At 32.3% G+C, this 16,013-nt stretch overlaps 1 protein-coding gene across 1 annotated transcript; it reads left to right on the top strand.

Annotated features, from left to right (window-relative positions):
* Window positions 1-3,871: 3,871 nt before the first annotated feature.
* Window positions 3,872-9,872, top strand: LOC132294529 (chloroplast stem-loop binding protein of 41 kDa b, chloroplastic). The gene is made up of 10 exons (XM_059792424.1): window positions 3,872-4,035; window positions 5,848-5,982; window positions 6,173-6,259; window positions 6,400-6,490; window positions 6,659-6,713; window positions 7,434-7,494; window positions 8,074-8,295; window positions 8,718-8,834; window positions 8,918-9,007; window positions 9,490-9,872. Exons 1-10 carry the CDS (start codon window positions 3,934-3,936, stop codon window positions 9,667-9,669), a joined length of 1,140 nt encoding a protein of 379 aa, XP_059648407.1. The 5' UTR covers window positions 3,872-3,933; the 3' UTR covers window positions 9,670-9,872.
* Window positions 9,873-16,013: the final 6,141 nt, after the last annotated feature.

The raw sequence follows: 16,013 nt of genomic DNA, 5'->3' as shown, positions 1-16,013 counted from the left end.
CAAATTAGTGGGGGTGTCTGTAAAATTATCCCTAATTTGTGATTTGTCGGATCTTGAACAACATGTTTCTAATTTCACTCAGGATGGGTCAGAAGACCTAAAAGCCCACCAGAACCTTAATTCTTCTATAAAAGAAGGCACAAGGCTTCAGAAGAATTGTCCTTTGAATATAAAATTTCTACAGTTGGCCTTCTCTTTCTTCCCTCTCCTGTGAATGGATTTTTGTTTTTAGTTTACTCCAATATCACCAAATTTCAATTAACATGATTCTTTTTCTTCACTTCCAGACGTCCACAGTTCAATTTACATATAACTCCTTATATTAATATTAGAATGGCTTCCACGGTGCTTCTAGTCTAAGTAGGTGAGTACCCTTCCCACGAGACGATTCTAAAAAGAGTAGACCATTTAAATTTATAATGAACGATCCGTCCCACCATTGTTATGATATAAGTAAAAATAGTATGATTTGTGTGAATTCTAAATTCCGTTTAATAAATACTTCATTTTTATAAGTCATTCACTTTACATTAATTTATTTCATATGATTGACAATCACACACAATTTTATATTTGTGCAATAATCACACATAATTTTATATATGTACTTGATTCACTTGTTAACAATGTAGATTTACATGAAAATATTTTAGATGTAATAGTTGAACGAGAACACATTAAGTTTTAAACATTTTTTTACAAATAAACGTGACAATATATCAATTATAGATTAAGCAATTTCATTAAGGTGGTATATTTTGCTCAATTAAGAGTAAAACTTTTAATCTGATTGTAACCCTACTCTTTCATTAATTTTAACTCTTCAACTCGAGTCAATCCTAATATGTTCAAAATTTTAAACTCAGTTCGGCTAAAATAGGAATGAAAATTAAATTGATATTGGATTTAATCAAGGTAATGTCATTGTTCCTATAATATAATTTTTTCCTCTTTACACATATTGCTAAGTTAATATACTCCTTTTTCTTTTCGGTGAAATTCATTATTTTATGTATGTGTTTATATTATATATATATATATATATATATATATAGTATCTGTTACAGAAATATTACGTGTATAAAATATTGAGGACACAAATTTAATATGTACAACATTCATATTTCAATTTTTGCATTTAACAATCTTAATGAATTCATCAATTTGTGATTAATACGGTTCGTTTAAAATTTAGTACTTGAAATTTCTAGCTTTTAATTTTCAATATTATCAAACAACACCGAAAAATCGAACAAGTTCTTCAAAATCCCATTTTATTTGGAGTTAAAAATCAACCAAACTAAAATTCATTCTAAATACTTTACTAATTTAATTAAGTTATATATAAATTGAATTTTTTAGTTATAAAAAATATAAATATACAGTTTTTTACTTACATTTGTGTTAGTTTGTATATCAAGAATTAAAGTATGTAACATTGATAAACATTTTTTAAAAATCTGTATTTAAATGATGGAAGAATTCTCATGGAGAGTGGAGACACTAACACAGGGATCCTTACACTCCTAAATTTATACTTTTTTGTATTTGTACCTACAAAATTTTGAAATTGCTCTCAATGAAATTTTGAAAAAATCTCTCTATATAAATTTGTCCAAGTACGGAGTGCCATTAAAGAGCTACAAGATTATAAAATAATAAAAATGCGCTAAATAATTTAGAATTATGTGATCATTTATTATTATGAGGTCTCAAATAAATAAGCTGGTCATAAAATTTGAATAATGTTATGAGGTTTCAAATAAATAAGCTGATGATAAAACTTGAGTAAAATATTTCAAGAGGTATATACATTACTCCGGTGTAAATAATAATAATAATAATAAATAAATAAATAAATAAATAAATAAATAAATAATACAAATCCATAAAAATAAAACCATACAAATCAATAAAAATCAATAAAAATAAAATCAATGAATTTGTGTCATTTTCACATTATATCATATTCAAACATTTATTTTAATAAATAATTAAACTTGTTGATTTGGTGGGCAACCTTATCCAGCATTTCCGTTCTCTTTTAGTTAATGATAAAAGAAATTTTATTTTTAGTACTTTACTCCAATATCATAAAAAGCAGCATTGCTCTTTTCTACTCAAACGAAAAATGTGAACACAAATAATATTTAACAAACTATAAATACTTTCCAACAAGTCAATGCCATATAACTCCATTGTATTAGGGATTGCTTTCACGGGATGGTCTACATAAATGACTACCTTTCATTTGAGATGATTTTAAAAAAGAATAGACCATCTAAACTTATAATCAACAGCATGCAATGTAATCATTCCCATTATTGTTATGATGCAAAATTAATATAAATAAGAATAGAATGATTTGCGTGAGTTATAACCTCCTTCTAATACATATTTCATTTTTAAAAGTCATGCACTTTATATTACAATCCCACACAATTTTATAATTGTTTTTGATTTCTCTCTCACTTGTGTGTGTGTATATATATATATATATAAATGAAATGATTTTAGATGTGATAGCTGGAAAACGACGCATTAAGTTAATCTTTTTACAAAGAAACGTGGCAATATATCAATTACAGGTTTGCTCAACCTAAATGCAAAACTTCTAATCCCCATCTGTAACCCAACTTTTTCGTCAACTTAAGCTCCTCAACTAGAGCCAACCCAAATATGTTCAAAATTTAAAACTGAGCTAAGTTATTATAGTTGAATGAAAATTGAATTAATATTGAATTCTGCCCGGTTAACATAATTGTTCCTAGAATATAATTTTTTCCTGCGTACCATCTTTAGATTCTTTACATATATTGTTAACTTACATATATTTGTTGAGTTGATATACTTCTTTTGGTGAAATTCATTATTTTACACGTGTTAATATATATATATATATATATAGTATATTTTATAACAACATTATTGGTACAAAATATTGAGGACAAAAATGTAACATGTATAATATTTAGATTTTAACTCTTGCATTTAACAAATAATCTTAATTAATTTCACGTTTAAATTCAAGATAGTATGAAAGAGGTATTCATAGTAATACATTGAACGGTTAAAATTTCATCGCTTAAAATTCAATACTTAAAATTTTTAGTGCTTAATTTTTAATTTTATCAAACAACACCAACAAAAAATGAAACAAGTTCTTCAACATCCCATTTTATTTTGGAATTAAAAATCAACCAAACTAAAAGTCATTCTAAACACTTTGCTAATTTAATTAAGTTATAAATTGAATCTTTTACATCTTATGATCTTATGATATGTTATTCTTTATTATTTTTAGTTATAAAAAATATATATTTACAATTTTTTATATTCATTTTTGTTTGTTAGTGTGTGTATTAAAGTATACAGAAACATTGATAAACATTAAATAAATAAATAAAATAAAATAAAATAAAAATTGATGAGGGATTCTCATCTTCTTAGAATTACAGGATCATTTATTATTACGAGTTCTCAAATAAATAAGCTGGTCATAAAATTTGAATAATTGTACGAGGCTTCAAATAAATAAGCAGATCATAAAACTTGAATAAAATATTTTCAATAGGATTTACTTTTTAGTCTAGTAATATCTTACACATGGAAGTTGAGAGTTCAAACTATATTAGTCACAAAAAAAAGAGTAAATAAGCGGTAATAAAAAAATAATAATAATAATACAAAATGATAAAAATAAAATCAACGAATTTATGTGATTTTCACCTCTCATAATATCCCTGGTTGGGTTAAGTTGAAGGAGAGGCTGGGGAGGGTTGGAAATAACCGGCGATGAGTGGGGTCATTGTCTTATCCTAATTGTAAGAATGAGAGACGTCCAAAGTGGGAAAGAAGTGATGATGGGCAGCCTCCCAAGCCCTCAAATTTCAGTTCTAACGGACACAACTACTCCAAAGGAGAGGAGGTACCATGGCAAGATTGGTGGTGGTGCAGCAAAAACAACCTTCTTTCTCTCTCCTCCCTTCTTCTCTCTCTGAATTCACTGGCATCAGATTAAACACCTCAATTCAGGTATACTCTCTCTCTCTGTATTTATATATATATATAATATGCATATATTGTTTGCATCCCAACTAAATCTAGAATGCTATATAAGTGGAGCTATTGTTATTTGGGTCAAATTTGTGACTCAAACTACCCACCTGCACAACACATTACTGAACCCATGGCATGTTTTGATTTCAATTTACATCAAGATTCAAGTATTTGATTAGAATTAGCTTCTTAGCCAAACTGAAGAGTACATTTAGCTCATAATTTCCATAACTTGGATATTAAATTGATAGAAAGGAGAAATGCTTGATTTCTCATTAGAATGTTAATAATTCAATGAGCTTAATGTATATCAGTATATGTAGAGGTTCTTTTATCAGCCAAGCATTAATACAAAGCATAAAAAGGGCTAGCCCAGTGCACGAGGCTCCCGCCATTGCGGGGATCAAATGTACGCAGCGTTACCTCCCGTATGGAGAAACACAACTCTGAATAATTAGCTAAAAGCAAAGAAAATAACTCAGGAGGAGCCACTGAAACTTAATCCAATGGAAGCTCTCCTCTAGCCTTCAACCCAACATCTCAATGGGCCACCCTATTCTCACTTCAAGACATTGTCTGAAAAGGAATTTTTTTTTTTTTTTTTCCTTAGTTGGTACTCACACACACATGCCTCCACTGAGGCTTGAATGCCTGACCTCCCTTTGGGAAGTAAGGGCCTGATATCGTTGGCCTGTTGGTTTAAAAAAGAAAAAGCTTTATAGCCTCTTTCCACCAAAGGGTTTCTGAACTAATAGGTTTAATCTCCTTGGGAAATCTTAAAGGAGAAGCGTTAACAGAAGCCTCTGTAGCTGCGAAGGTTTGTGTTTGCAGACCTGAGGAAATGGAAATCTTAGCAACTCTGTCCAGCAACCTTTCTATTGCACGCCACCGCAACCATGCTAGCCTTTACAAACTTGGGATTAAAAAGTACTTAATAGTTAATCCTGAACCAATGATTGAAAGACCACCCTTCTGAAAAATTAAGGATGTTTTTACAGCAATAATCATCCCATGCTTTGGAAGCCCTTCTGATAGTAGACTTATGATTACAGGCCTTTTTTCAAACATGAATTTATCTTCACCATCCCAGATAGAATACTTCACTTTGGAGGTCAAAAAAATCTCAGCATAAGAGTTCAGACTGTTCAGCAACCCCATCAACCACAACTGCATTGATTGAATAAATTCTGGCTTAACCATATCATTCAATACCATGTCAACGCATTTAAACATTGAATGTCAGTGGTCTTCACTTCACTACCAAATGGAACAAATAGGAGAAGCTGAGTATTTCTGAAGAACTAGTTCTCCCTAGTGGCAAGGGCACTATTACATGCCTTCTGCCAGAAATTCTTGACCCTAGAATAGCGTTCAGAATCTAATTAACATGACATTTATGACATTAGTGAACAAGCTGATATATTTGTCATCATTTGGCTAGCATTTGGGAGTACCGTTCTTATATATTATTGAGAATAAAATCAAAAAGCAAAAGGAAAAAAAAAACTCTCAAAATTCTGAACAGACCATGAATTAGTGGTTTAAACGAATTACCAGTAATGAAGATGTAGATCATGCCTCATTCTTACCCAAAAACAAGCAGTCCTTGAGGATCACACATGCACATGCATACAACTCTCTCTCTCTCTCTCTCTATGTGTGTGTATATATATATATATATATATATAATTATTCCCAAGCAAATATATATATATATATATATATATATATATATATATATTTGCTTGGGAATAATTAATATAATTATTATCATCAATGATGGTGCAGTATAGAAGAAAAGCATGGAAGCCAAAAGGAGCATTAAATGTTACCGCATCAAGCGAAAAGAAAATCCTCATAATGGGAGGCACCCGATTCATTGGTTTGTTTTTGTCAAGACTTCTTGTCAAAGAGGGCCATCAGGTATAGCCATCCCCTCTCCCTTCCTGTTTACAATTTACTTTTGAGTTTAGATATTAATTCAATAATTTCCTCTCATCATGAAAATTTAACCATCTTTCTACCTTGTGGCGCGGTAATCAATTATTTTAGGGATCGACTTTCAAGGATGTTTTTGCCACTCCATAAACAAAAGATGTATATTGTAATGCAGGTGACTCTATTTACAAGAGGAAAAGCTCCCATCACCCAACAATTGCCTGGTGAATCAGACAAGGATTATGCTGATTTTTCTTCCAAGGTTATTAATTTTCACATTTAAAAAAAAAAAAAAAAAGGAAAGAAAAAAAAAAATCCATGTTCAGATACTGTATCATCTCTTCGTACTTAGTTTCATACTTATCTGATCTTGAGTAATGTAATAGTAAATTCCATGTATAGATTTTGCACTTGAAAGGAGACAGGAAGGACTTTGAATTTGTGAAAAGCAGTCTCTCAGCTGAAGGCTTTGATGTTGTTTATGATATAAATGGTTCGTATACTCAAATTTTGGCGATCCTTATGCGATAAACTTGATGTTTTCTTCTTCCTCTCCCACTATGATCTGTATTATTCTTTTTGTTTTATCTTGACAAAAGGTGTTTAATACTTTTCCTGTTGTATTCAAGTACTTTTTTATATATATTTGGTATATTTTCAGGACGAGAGGCAGATGAAGTGGAACCCATATTGGATGCACTACCAAAGCTAGAACAGTAAGCTGTGAACTTTAATTTATTCACTTTAGTAAGATACTCTGAATCATTCAAACAAAGAGGGTGTATGGTCTTGTATTTGTAATAGAGTCTTTTAGTTTAGGGCCTCATTTGGCCTTCCTGGTCTATAATCTGAAGAAATTCCCAAATTAGAAAAAATATTTAAATTTTTGGGAAAAAGGGTTTTGCTTATGTTATCTACTATATCAGAAGCAACAAAAATAACACATTAACTAGTAACAGATGTTCAAAGGTGCAAAATTATTTTGTCCTGATTTACCAATTTTTCTTTCTAGTTGTCCTCTTTTTTTTCTTTTTTTTTTTATACATATGTGATGCATTTGAAAATCAAAATAGAGCAAGACTACAATCAGAGATGAGATAAAGAAGTGTCAATTAGCATTGTTTATACTAATACATCTAAAAAGAAGAATAAAGGCAGTGCCATGGTTAAATATGATAACTGTAAACAGATATGCTTATATGTCAGTAACTTATCAAAAAAAAGATATGCTTATACCTCGGTAGAAAAGTTAGATCTTTCGTGGATAAATTTAGTTGGAAAGTGTACTAGAGAAATTCATGCTTGAATTGATGACATTGTGATGGCCTAGACAGTCACTAGTCACTAGCGTTGAACTAATGTACTGCACTTTGGTTGGACTGATTAGTAAAATAATAGTTTCCTTCACTAAATATAATTTTTCTACTGAATATCAGGTACATATACTGCTCTTCAGCTGGTGTTTATCTTAAATCCGATCTTTTACCCCATTGTGAGGTCAGATTTATAACTGTTGTTTTTCAAAGTCTATTCTCCAACTGTTGCAGATTTTACTGTAGTAATGTTAACGTTTACATTTGACCTCTGAAATTAGTAGGGTTGGTCCAAAGAACCGAGCATAGCATCTTATTTCTCTACAAACGTCCTTTCCAGTTATACAGTGATCCAGTGCTAGAAGTAATTAAATTTTAGCCTAAATTTTAAACTTTTAATTTACTCGTTCAGTGATTTTTTCATGTGTTAATTAGGCTTTCCCGCTTACTTTACCAAAACAGTGAAACTCTAGTAAAGGCTGGAAATGAGTGAAGTAAAGCTTTTCTTTTCCTAGATTTAGGCTTCAGAATTTGAAAGTTATCTTTGGCTACCAATCTGGGAACTCAAGCCTGCAAATCCAATTCCTTTGTTGGCAGTCCTTATATTAGTGTCATTTCTGGCTGTATTACTTGTGAAATGGTGGATTAAAAACCTCCATCATTTGTAAAGCGCTGCAACATAGAGACCTTTCTACCCATCATTTTTCACTTATCATCTACCATTTTTCCATTTTAATTCTCACTTGTTTGTGCCTGGTGATAGATTGATGCAGTTGATCCAAAGAGTAGGCACAAGGGAAAGCTTAACACAGAGAGCTTGTTGGAATCAAGGGATGTTAATTGGACTTCTCTGAGGCCAGTCTATATCTATGGGCCATTGAACTACAACCCTGTTGAAGAGTGGTTCTTCCATCGGTTGAAAGCAGGTCGCCCAATTCCGGTCCCCAACTCAGGGATACAAATAACGCAACTTGGTCATGTAAAGGTTAGTGAATTTACAATCTCAATATACTAATATCCACTTCAATGATATTCTAAAAGCAACCACCTTAGTGATTATTATAGCTATTCTTAGTGGAAACATTTTTAGCAACTTCATTGAACCACTGTTGGCATCCTGAAAAGCTAGAATGTCCTGCTTATTGGGACAAGTTAGAAAGATCCATTTCAAGGTGTGAAACATATGCATTCTGCTGAAGTGACACTCTATTTATTTCTCCTCCTTCACTTCTTACTTTGAAGAGATATTGGGAGCTGCACCAGAAAATTTGTTTCCAAACAGGCTGATGCACCTATGGCCAGTTGCACATAACATTTTGAAACTCCAAATTAGAAATCTGAATATGCACTAGAAATCGGGACCATGAAAAACATACATCTAATACAGTGAAGTTGAACAAATCCCAGGATTTGGCAAAGGCTTTCATTCAGGTTCTTGGTAATGAAAAAGCCATCAAGCAAGTATTCAACATCTCAGGAGAAAGATATGTCACTTTTGATGGGTTAGCAAGGGCGTGTGCCAAGGTAATTCTAGCAACGATACTGCTGAAGAAATTAATACCCCTTAACTTACTGAAAAGTAAAGTTTAACATTTATTTTTACACAGGCAGCAGGATTCCCAGAGCCCGAGATTATTCACTACAACCCAAAGGAGTTCGATTTTGGGAAAAAGAAAGCATTTCCCTTCCGGGACCAGGTAAGTCGGATGCATAAATTAAATTTCAGTTGTTAATACATGAAAAGTAAACTAATGAAGACTACCATAGTTGTTCTTTCGTTAGCTATCTCTGTGCAATCATCTCACAACAGTCAAAGGGAAAATACTTTTATTGTGTTTTCCTAGGAGCAACAGACTTTAGGCATTGTACCTACTGTGTTATAGTAGAACTATGGTTGATACGCTTTGCGACTTTCTTGAGGTGACAGCATATAAGTTTAAACAGCTGCATATGTTGATGTGTTTCCACATCAAACAAAACTGTTAATGACTTACACCCAAAGTGAGGAAGATGTTCAACTGAAAAGGCGGACGGATTGACACGTGTCATAGAAAATTTCACTGGATTTAGTGTTGCAAGTTTAAATTAAATACTCTTGAATTTGTATATCAGGAAGAAAATGTGTTAGCTTTTCCTCGTGACTAATTGTACAATCATTTACATAAATGATGAAATGCAGCACTTCTTTGCATCTGTTGAAAAGGCGAAGAGTGTGCTTGGGTGGAAACCGGAATTCGACTTGGTGGAAGGTCTTGCGGACTCCTACAACCTAGACTTCGGTAGGGGAACATTCAGGAAAGAGGCTGATTTCTCCACAGATGACATTATTCTAGGCAAGAGTCTTGTTCTCCAGAGCTAAGCCATTTATTTTCTCTTCATTTCTTACCTTCTTTTTCCATTTTCTTTTTTCCTTTTCCTTTCCTTGACCTCAAAAGTCTATTAGAAATTAATGGTTCCTGGTTTGATAATGTAGCCCAGTTTCCAAAATAGAAAGATGGGAAATCTTTCATGTTGTTAATTTATTTGAGAATGGAATTAATGGGGAAAAAAATTGCATTTTCATTTCTTGAAAGGGAAAGAATTTTCCTGTGGCTTCAGAATATGAAATCAAATAGTGAAAAAAATGTAATCACTCTGGAAAGAAAGGTTTGTGCATCCGTCTTCATTTAAGCATGATTACTGCTTTGCTTTGCTTGGTGGGTGGAAACTTGAAAGCGTAATTCGGTAAGGCTGCAAACGAGATGAGCTATTCATGAACAGCGCTCGATTAAAGCTCTGTTCAAGTTTGTTTGTTCAGTAAACTGTTGGAGTTCGATTTTAAAGCTTGCCTGACAAACGAGTTGTACCTGAACCATTCATAACTCCGCTCATTAGGTTCATAAACATGTTCATGAATAGGTATTTGTGAATAAGCTCGATAAAAGGCTCATGAACAGAAGGCTCCTGATTAAATTCTTGTTTGTGAGGAATTGTTTCGAATTATAGTTGTTTTTTCCTCATTAACAATATGATCTCAGGCGAGATCATAATTAAAATTGATTAAACAATAAGTTGCAGTCTAGCTCCGCAAGTAAGTTAAATTAAACTTTAGCGCTCTTGTATGGGCTCATTGAAACTCGAGCTCAAATAGTCAAAAACTCCGCTTGGCTCTGGTCATTTGAATAAAAGAAATTCAAAAGAAAAATGTATATTATATATAATGTATTTAAAATTTATATATATATATATAATTAATACTATAATATGAGATTGAATTGTTTAGAGTTAAGTCACATTAAACGAGAGTAAATGCGAGAGCATGAGAGCGATAAAATTATATTAAAAATAGTGAGAATTTGAGTTAGGACGTGCGGAGCGTATTCGAAACGTGAGGACGATATCTGTTAAGAAAGATTGTGTGACTTAGATTTAGAGTGCAAACCCAACTCTAATTAAATTTGTGTTTAAGTTTTTCATCCCAAAATTATAAAAGATTGAGTTCGTATCGAGTTGGCTGGTTCAAGTTACCTTTATTTTTGCGTACCTTTGGACTCCAAGATTTGACGAGTTTAATTAATACTTATAGGCATATTTATATCCAAATACGTGAAATTCGTGTAATATAAGATTTGATAAGACACTTCTTTTTCATTTTGATTTGTTACTTAGAATTTTCATTTGCTTCTTATTTATCTATCTATAATATCAATTTGGTCCTACATAAATTTTAAATATTTGATTTGTATTAAATAAGAATAAAAAAAATTCTTTCAACTCTCTTAGTAGCAAAAATTGCATTATTAAAGTAGAATTTACTACTTAGAATCAGAAATAAAATTCGGTCGTTAAATTATTATTTTTAAAAATAAAAATAATGATTTAAGGACATAATTTTACAATTGTCAAATTCAATTTATGTGACAAAAGTAATGGGTCTCATAACTCTAGTTACATAACGATATGACGACATCGTATGATAGATTCCACCATCACATTCACATAATTACCAAATTACATCCTCAAATTATTATTCTATACCATTAGTAAAATAACAAAATAAAAATCATAATGATCGGACATGATCATATCAAAATATATAAAAGGGTTTTTCACATTATCAATTTGGAAATATAGTGATGTTTTGGTTAGGAGATCACAAATCACTAGTGTAATGTAGATTATGGTATTTCTAAAATTAATTAGTGGACAAAATGGCAAAAGATTAAGCGGAAAGAATTACATTAGGCTAATTAATTAGTGGACAATATAGCAAATAATTCGTATTGTTAACTATGGGGAGACAGAAAAATACGAGAACCCCACAAAATTTGACAATATTGAAGAAGAATATTACAGAATATTCCTGATTTTTCGTGGAAAGTTCAATTAAATTATCTCCTTATTTAATACCTAATTAGTCCACAGTTAGAGCAACTAACCAAACTATAAAAAAAAAGAGTATAAAAAGAAATGGACCCACCAAGTTTGTAGCCACACACGCTCTCTCTGTCTCTCACTTTTTGCCACGTGGCAAATCACGTACTCTACGTTAGAAGCTCACACACGGTCAAATCCTGTGAACCCCACCTCACCATTGTTATTGAAAATAGTGTGAAGTACATAGACAGCCTGAGATTTGGGGGTAACAAGAAGCAGATGGAAATTCTCCTGAAATTTGCCTCCCACAGATCTTACGACGTATGAAAAGTTTATTTTACTTTTTACTATTTTATTGATTTTAATTATAAAATATTAAAATATTTAAACGACCAAATTACCCTTATATACATACACAACAGTCACCACCAGCCCCAACCGGAAGATGAGAGAGAACCAGGAATAAACGGAAAAGAAAATTGAAAAAATCTCTAAATCATCAACTTCGACAAACTACAGGACTTTCAGATTAGATTTAAAGCAACAACGCCGACACGAAGAAGAGACCAGCCACAGATCCACCGATCGTCACTCTATTCAAAGCGGCGCCATTGGGAGTCGATGATTCCTGAAGAAAACGACGGAGGCACAGCGATACCGGAGAGAGACGAAGGAGGAGCGTCGGATGTTGGGGGGAGTAGGCGGAGAAGCAATCGGAGGGCTGTTTTTGGTATCAAATGAGGACGGAGTAAATATTGCAATCGGAGGGCTGTTTTGTCCAGACCATCGCCGCCGCCGTCTGGTCCATTGAGAGAGAGAGAAGTTTTTTTTGGTTGGCCTGGTAGTAAGATTGGATTTAACATACTCACTAATAAAAATCAACTTCTTAACTCATGGAAGAATTCAGAGAATCCTACAGCGGGATTATTCTCTCTTGAGCTAGACCCAAATGGTAGTCAGTATCTTATTCGGTGGAATGGGTATGAGCGATACTGGACTAGTGGGGCTTCGAATGGTCATATTTTCAGTTTAGCACCAGAAATGAGGTTGAATTATATCTATGACTTTAGTTATTTTAACAATGAAAATGCGAGTTATTTTACATATTTTAAAGATTCTCTAAACGGTCAAATCAAAGGGTAATTTGGTTAATTTTTCATGTCAGGGTGTCTTTGCCCATTTTTAAACTTTTAAAGTGTGTCTTTATTCAAAAAACAATTAAGTTTTATCCGTGTGTCCTTTTGGCAAATCTCGAGAGGTGTTGCAGTACTTTACACTTGAAAATAATATAAAAGCGGCCGACAATTGTTAAATCCCGACGTGGCTTGAGATTTGAAAAGAAGCTTAGATTAAATCCGTCCTGTTAAAAAATTTGTCATATTAATTCTGTCCCATTTTTTAAAGTATGGATTCTGCACCCGCATACTCAGTTTAATTGCATGGCGGGACAAGTTATGCCACTTTTATTATGTAGTTAAAAAAAAAAAAAAAAAACTAGTCTAATGTTTTTAAATTGAACTGATAAATAAGTTGGCTCAACTTTTAAATTACTAAATAGTATATTAATATATTAACTTACACATCCACATAGTAGCAATGGTCTTAAAAATATTAAATATATATGTATATAAAAATTTTAAAGGTACAAATATAAATGGGGCAGGGGAGGGGCGGTTTCCCCACTAAATTTACCCCGCTCTAAACCCACTTCTAATTTTCAATTGTTTTACTATACCATTCCAAACCTATTAAGAGATTACCAAATTTACACAAAGCGGGGTGAAAACCCAACAGGTCAGGAGAAATTGACATCCCTAATAAGAGATGCAACAAAGTAGTTTATGTTCTTGTTTTTATTATGAAATTCAGTCCTTATTTTATGATAATTATATGATTTGAGCATTCATAAATAGACAATACTAGCCTCAAAACATATATTTGAACATTTATAAATTGTATAAGAAAAAATACAAAGAATCATGAAGTCATAATGACTGATTGTATGAAATTTTTTTCTCACGCATTGTAAGTGCAAAAAAATTGAAGAAGAATAATTCACACAAACACCCAAAAATTAGAACAAAGGAACAAATGGATTCAACTAGAAACTTGATAGCCTGAATATGGAGCTCCTGTGTAGTCAGAACTTGATGCCTTCTTAGGCTCATTCTGTGGGTATTTAAACAGAGTTGTAATAGCCTATGTTAAATTGTACGGGTAATATTAAGTTAGTAAAAAAAGTTTGTTATGATTGAAGGAGAATCATAAGAATAAGATAAAGTTTAGATTTTATGAAGCGGTGAACAAAAATAATTTTTTTTTTTTTTTTTTTTTTTGGTCCTAAGAAAATTCGAATTCCTAACCTCCGGAATGTAAGGTGCAAGCTTGTCATTAAATTTTTGTCTTTATATTGTTCATCAATAGTAGTTGCTAATATTTTTTTCCTTTTAGTTGGTACTCACACATCCTCTCAAAGAATTGTTTGCACCCTAATTGATAATAATTTATACGAACTTAGTTGAATATCTAAATACCAAGGGGTTTTGTGGCTCAGTGGGTGGTATATTGTAACGGGTAAACGTTTGTCTATTTATTAAAAAATTTAAGTTATTAGATAGTACTGCATACCCACTCATTTATACTCATTCACTTTTTCATCCGGATCCGATCGATGTAAGACAAACTCTCCCTTATTACATTCTCTCCCACCCGAACTCACAACGCCCTTATTGCAGTTCGAGTCTGTTGGAGAAACAGAAGTTTTAAAAACTTTATAAATGATTTTTAAATAAAGATCTTGATTCATATGTAGAGAAAAGTTTTATGCATGAAAAAGTTGATGATCCATTCAATTAGAGATAGAAAACTTACATCAAGGTTTGAGTAAACCTTAGATCTCTCCTCTAAAGTGAATGTTCTCACTTATTGTAGATCTTGTTGGAAACGGGGGCATTAAAAACATAAACTTTGAAATTTGGAATAAAGTTCGCTAAATTTTTTTTGCAGATCTATAGACGAGCGCGTTCCTCTCTGCAAGGAGATGAACGTGGTATATTTACTTTTTTAAATTCGTTTCCTGGTGAATGAGAAATTAGTTCCAAAGTGAGGTGTTTGATAAGCCTAAATGGGTTTACAAAATGTGGGAAATGATTGTCCTACATCGGAAAATTATTGAAACCAATTTGAGTTTAAATAAGCAAAGTATGGGATTTGGGTTTGAGCCCAAGGGCACCCAAGTTTTTAAGAGGGGAGGGCCTAGGCAAGTTTGGGTCCGAACCAACTACCACACACGCGCGCCACTAGACCCGACCTGGTCCGGGCTAGGCTTGATTGTGAAACCTGTTTAATTTTTTATTAAACGAAATTGGGCTTTTGTGTTGGATTTTAATTTTATTTCGGTTGGGCTTATTCAGATGGGCGATATTGGGCCTATTAAAAATCAGTTTCCAGTTTCTTTTCCAAAAGGGTTGCACCCATTCTGTTTAAACTGAACTAGTGCATTCAGTTTTAACCACCTAACCTGAATCATCACAACCCATGCAGGTGATGGTTCAAGCCACCCGAAATGGCACCATGATGCCTATATAAACCCCCCCTTTCATTTCAAAGCACACCAAAATTCAAAAGAATTTTTCTTTTCTTCTGAATTTTCTTCTTCCTCATTCTCTCTTTAGTCTGTGGGTTCAAGCCTCAGTCATTGACTCTGAGTCCGAGTCCGAGTTCGAGTCAGAGAATACTACACCGAGCCGGTTCGCCTATTCTTTTGGTTTGCAGTGTTACTATCGAAGGAAAACAAGTTGTATCCTGGGAGATAGACGTCACTGAGTCCGTTAGCACTATCGCGGGACAAATCTGTCTTAAAGATATATAATCAAATTTTAGCCTCGATTTTAAATAAGGTTCCTTTATTTTATAGTTTTTTATATTAAACTATATATTATAAGAAATTAGATATATAGATTATTATTTTATAATAAATATATATATATATATATATATATATATAAATATTATATTTTTGTATAATAGTTAAATAAATAATATTATAGTATATGGTATATTTAGACCATATTTTGAACAACAAATCCTCCTTGGATCTCCATCTTCTTAGTAATGATCGTACCTTTAGGAATCACCCATAAGCCTCCATGAATGACCCTGAAGAGCTTAACTTGTGGAAACCTCCATCAGATGAGAACACTGAGCCTAAAATTCTAGAGAGAAAAAATATTTTCTTTCTTCCAAAAATTATTGCACAAAGGCATAACCTAAAATATAATAATTAAAGATAATATATTTTTCTCAATCTCTAAAATTCACGTGATATCTCAATTTTAATAGGCCTCT

Source organism: Cornus florida, unplaced genomic scaffold (assembly GCF_030987335.1).
Source record: "Cornus florida cultivar Cherokee Brave unplaced genomic scaffold, ASM3098733v1 CherokeeBrave_3.0.0_Hap2_Chr02, whole genome shotgun sequence".
NCBI classification, from domain to species: Eukaryota; Viridiplantae; Streptophyta; class Magnoliopsida; order Cornales; family Cornaceae; genus Cornus; species Cornus florida.
This window is presented reverse-complemented; position numbering and strand designations above follow the sequence as displayed.

What these genes read in the sequence shown, in the direction of transcription:
- LOC132294529 (XM_059792424.1), top strand. Translation starts at nt 3,934, where the DNA reads ATGGCAAGATTGGTGGTGGTGCAGCAAAAACAACCTTCTTTCTCTCTC. An exon ending in TTGTCAAAGAGGGCCATCAG is followed by an intron (nt 5,983 to 6,172) that starts GTATAGCCATCC and finishes ATTGTAATGCAG; the next exon opens with GTGACTCTATTTACAAGAGG. An exon ending in ATCTTTTACCCCATTGTGAG is followed by an intron (nt 7,495 to 8,073) that starts GTCAGATTTATA and finishes GCCTGGTGATAG; the next exon opens with ATTGATGCAGTTGATCCAAA.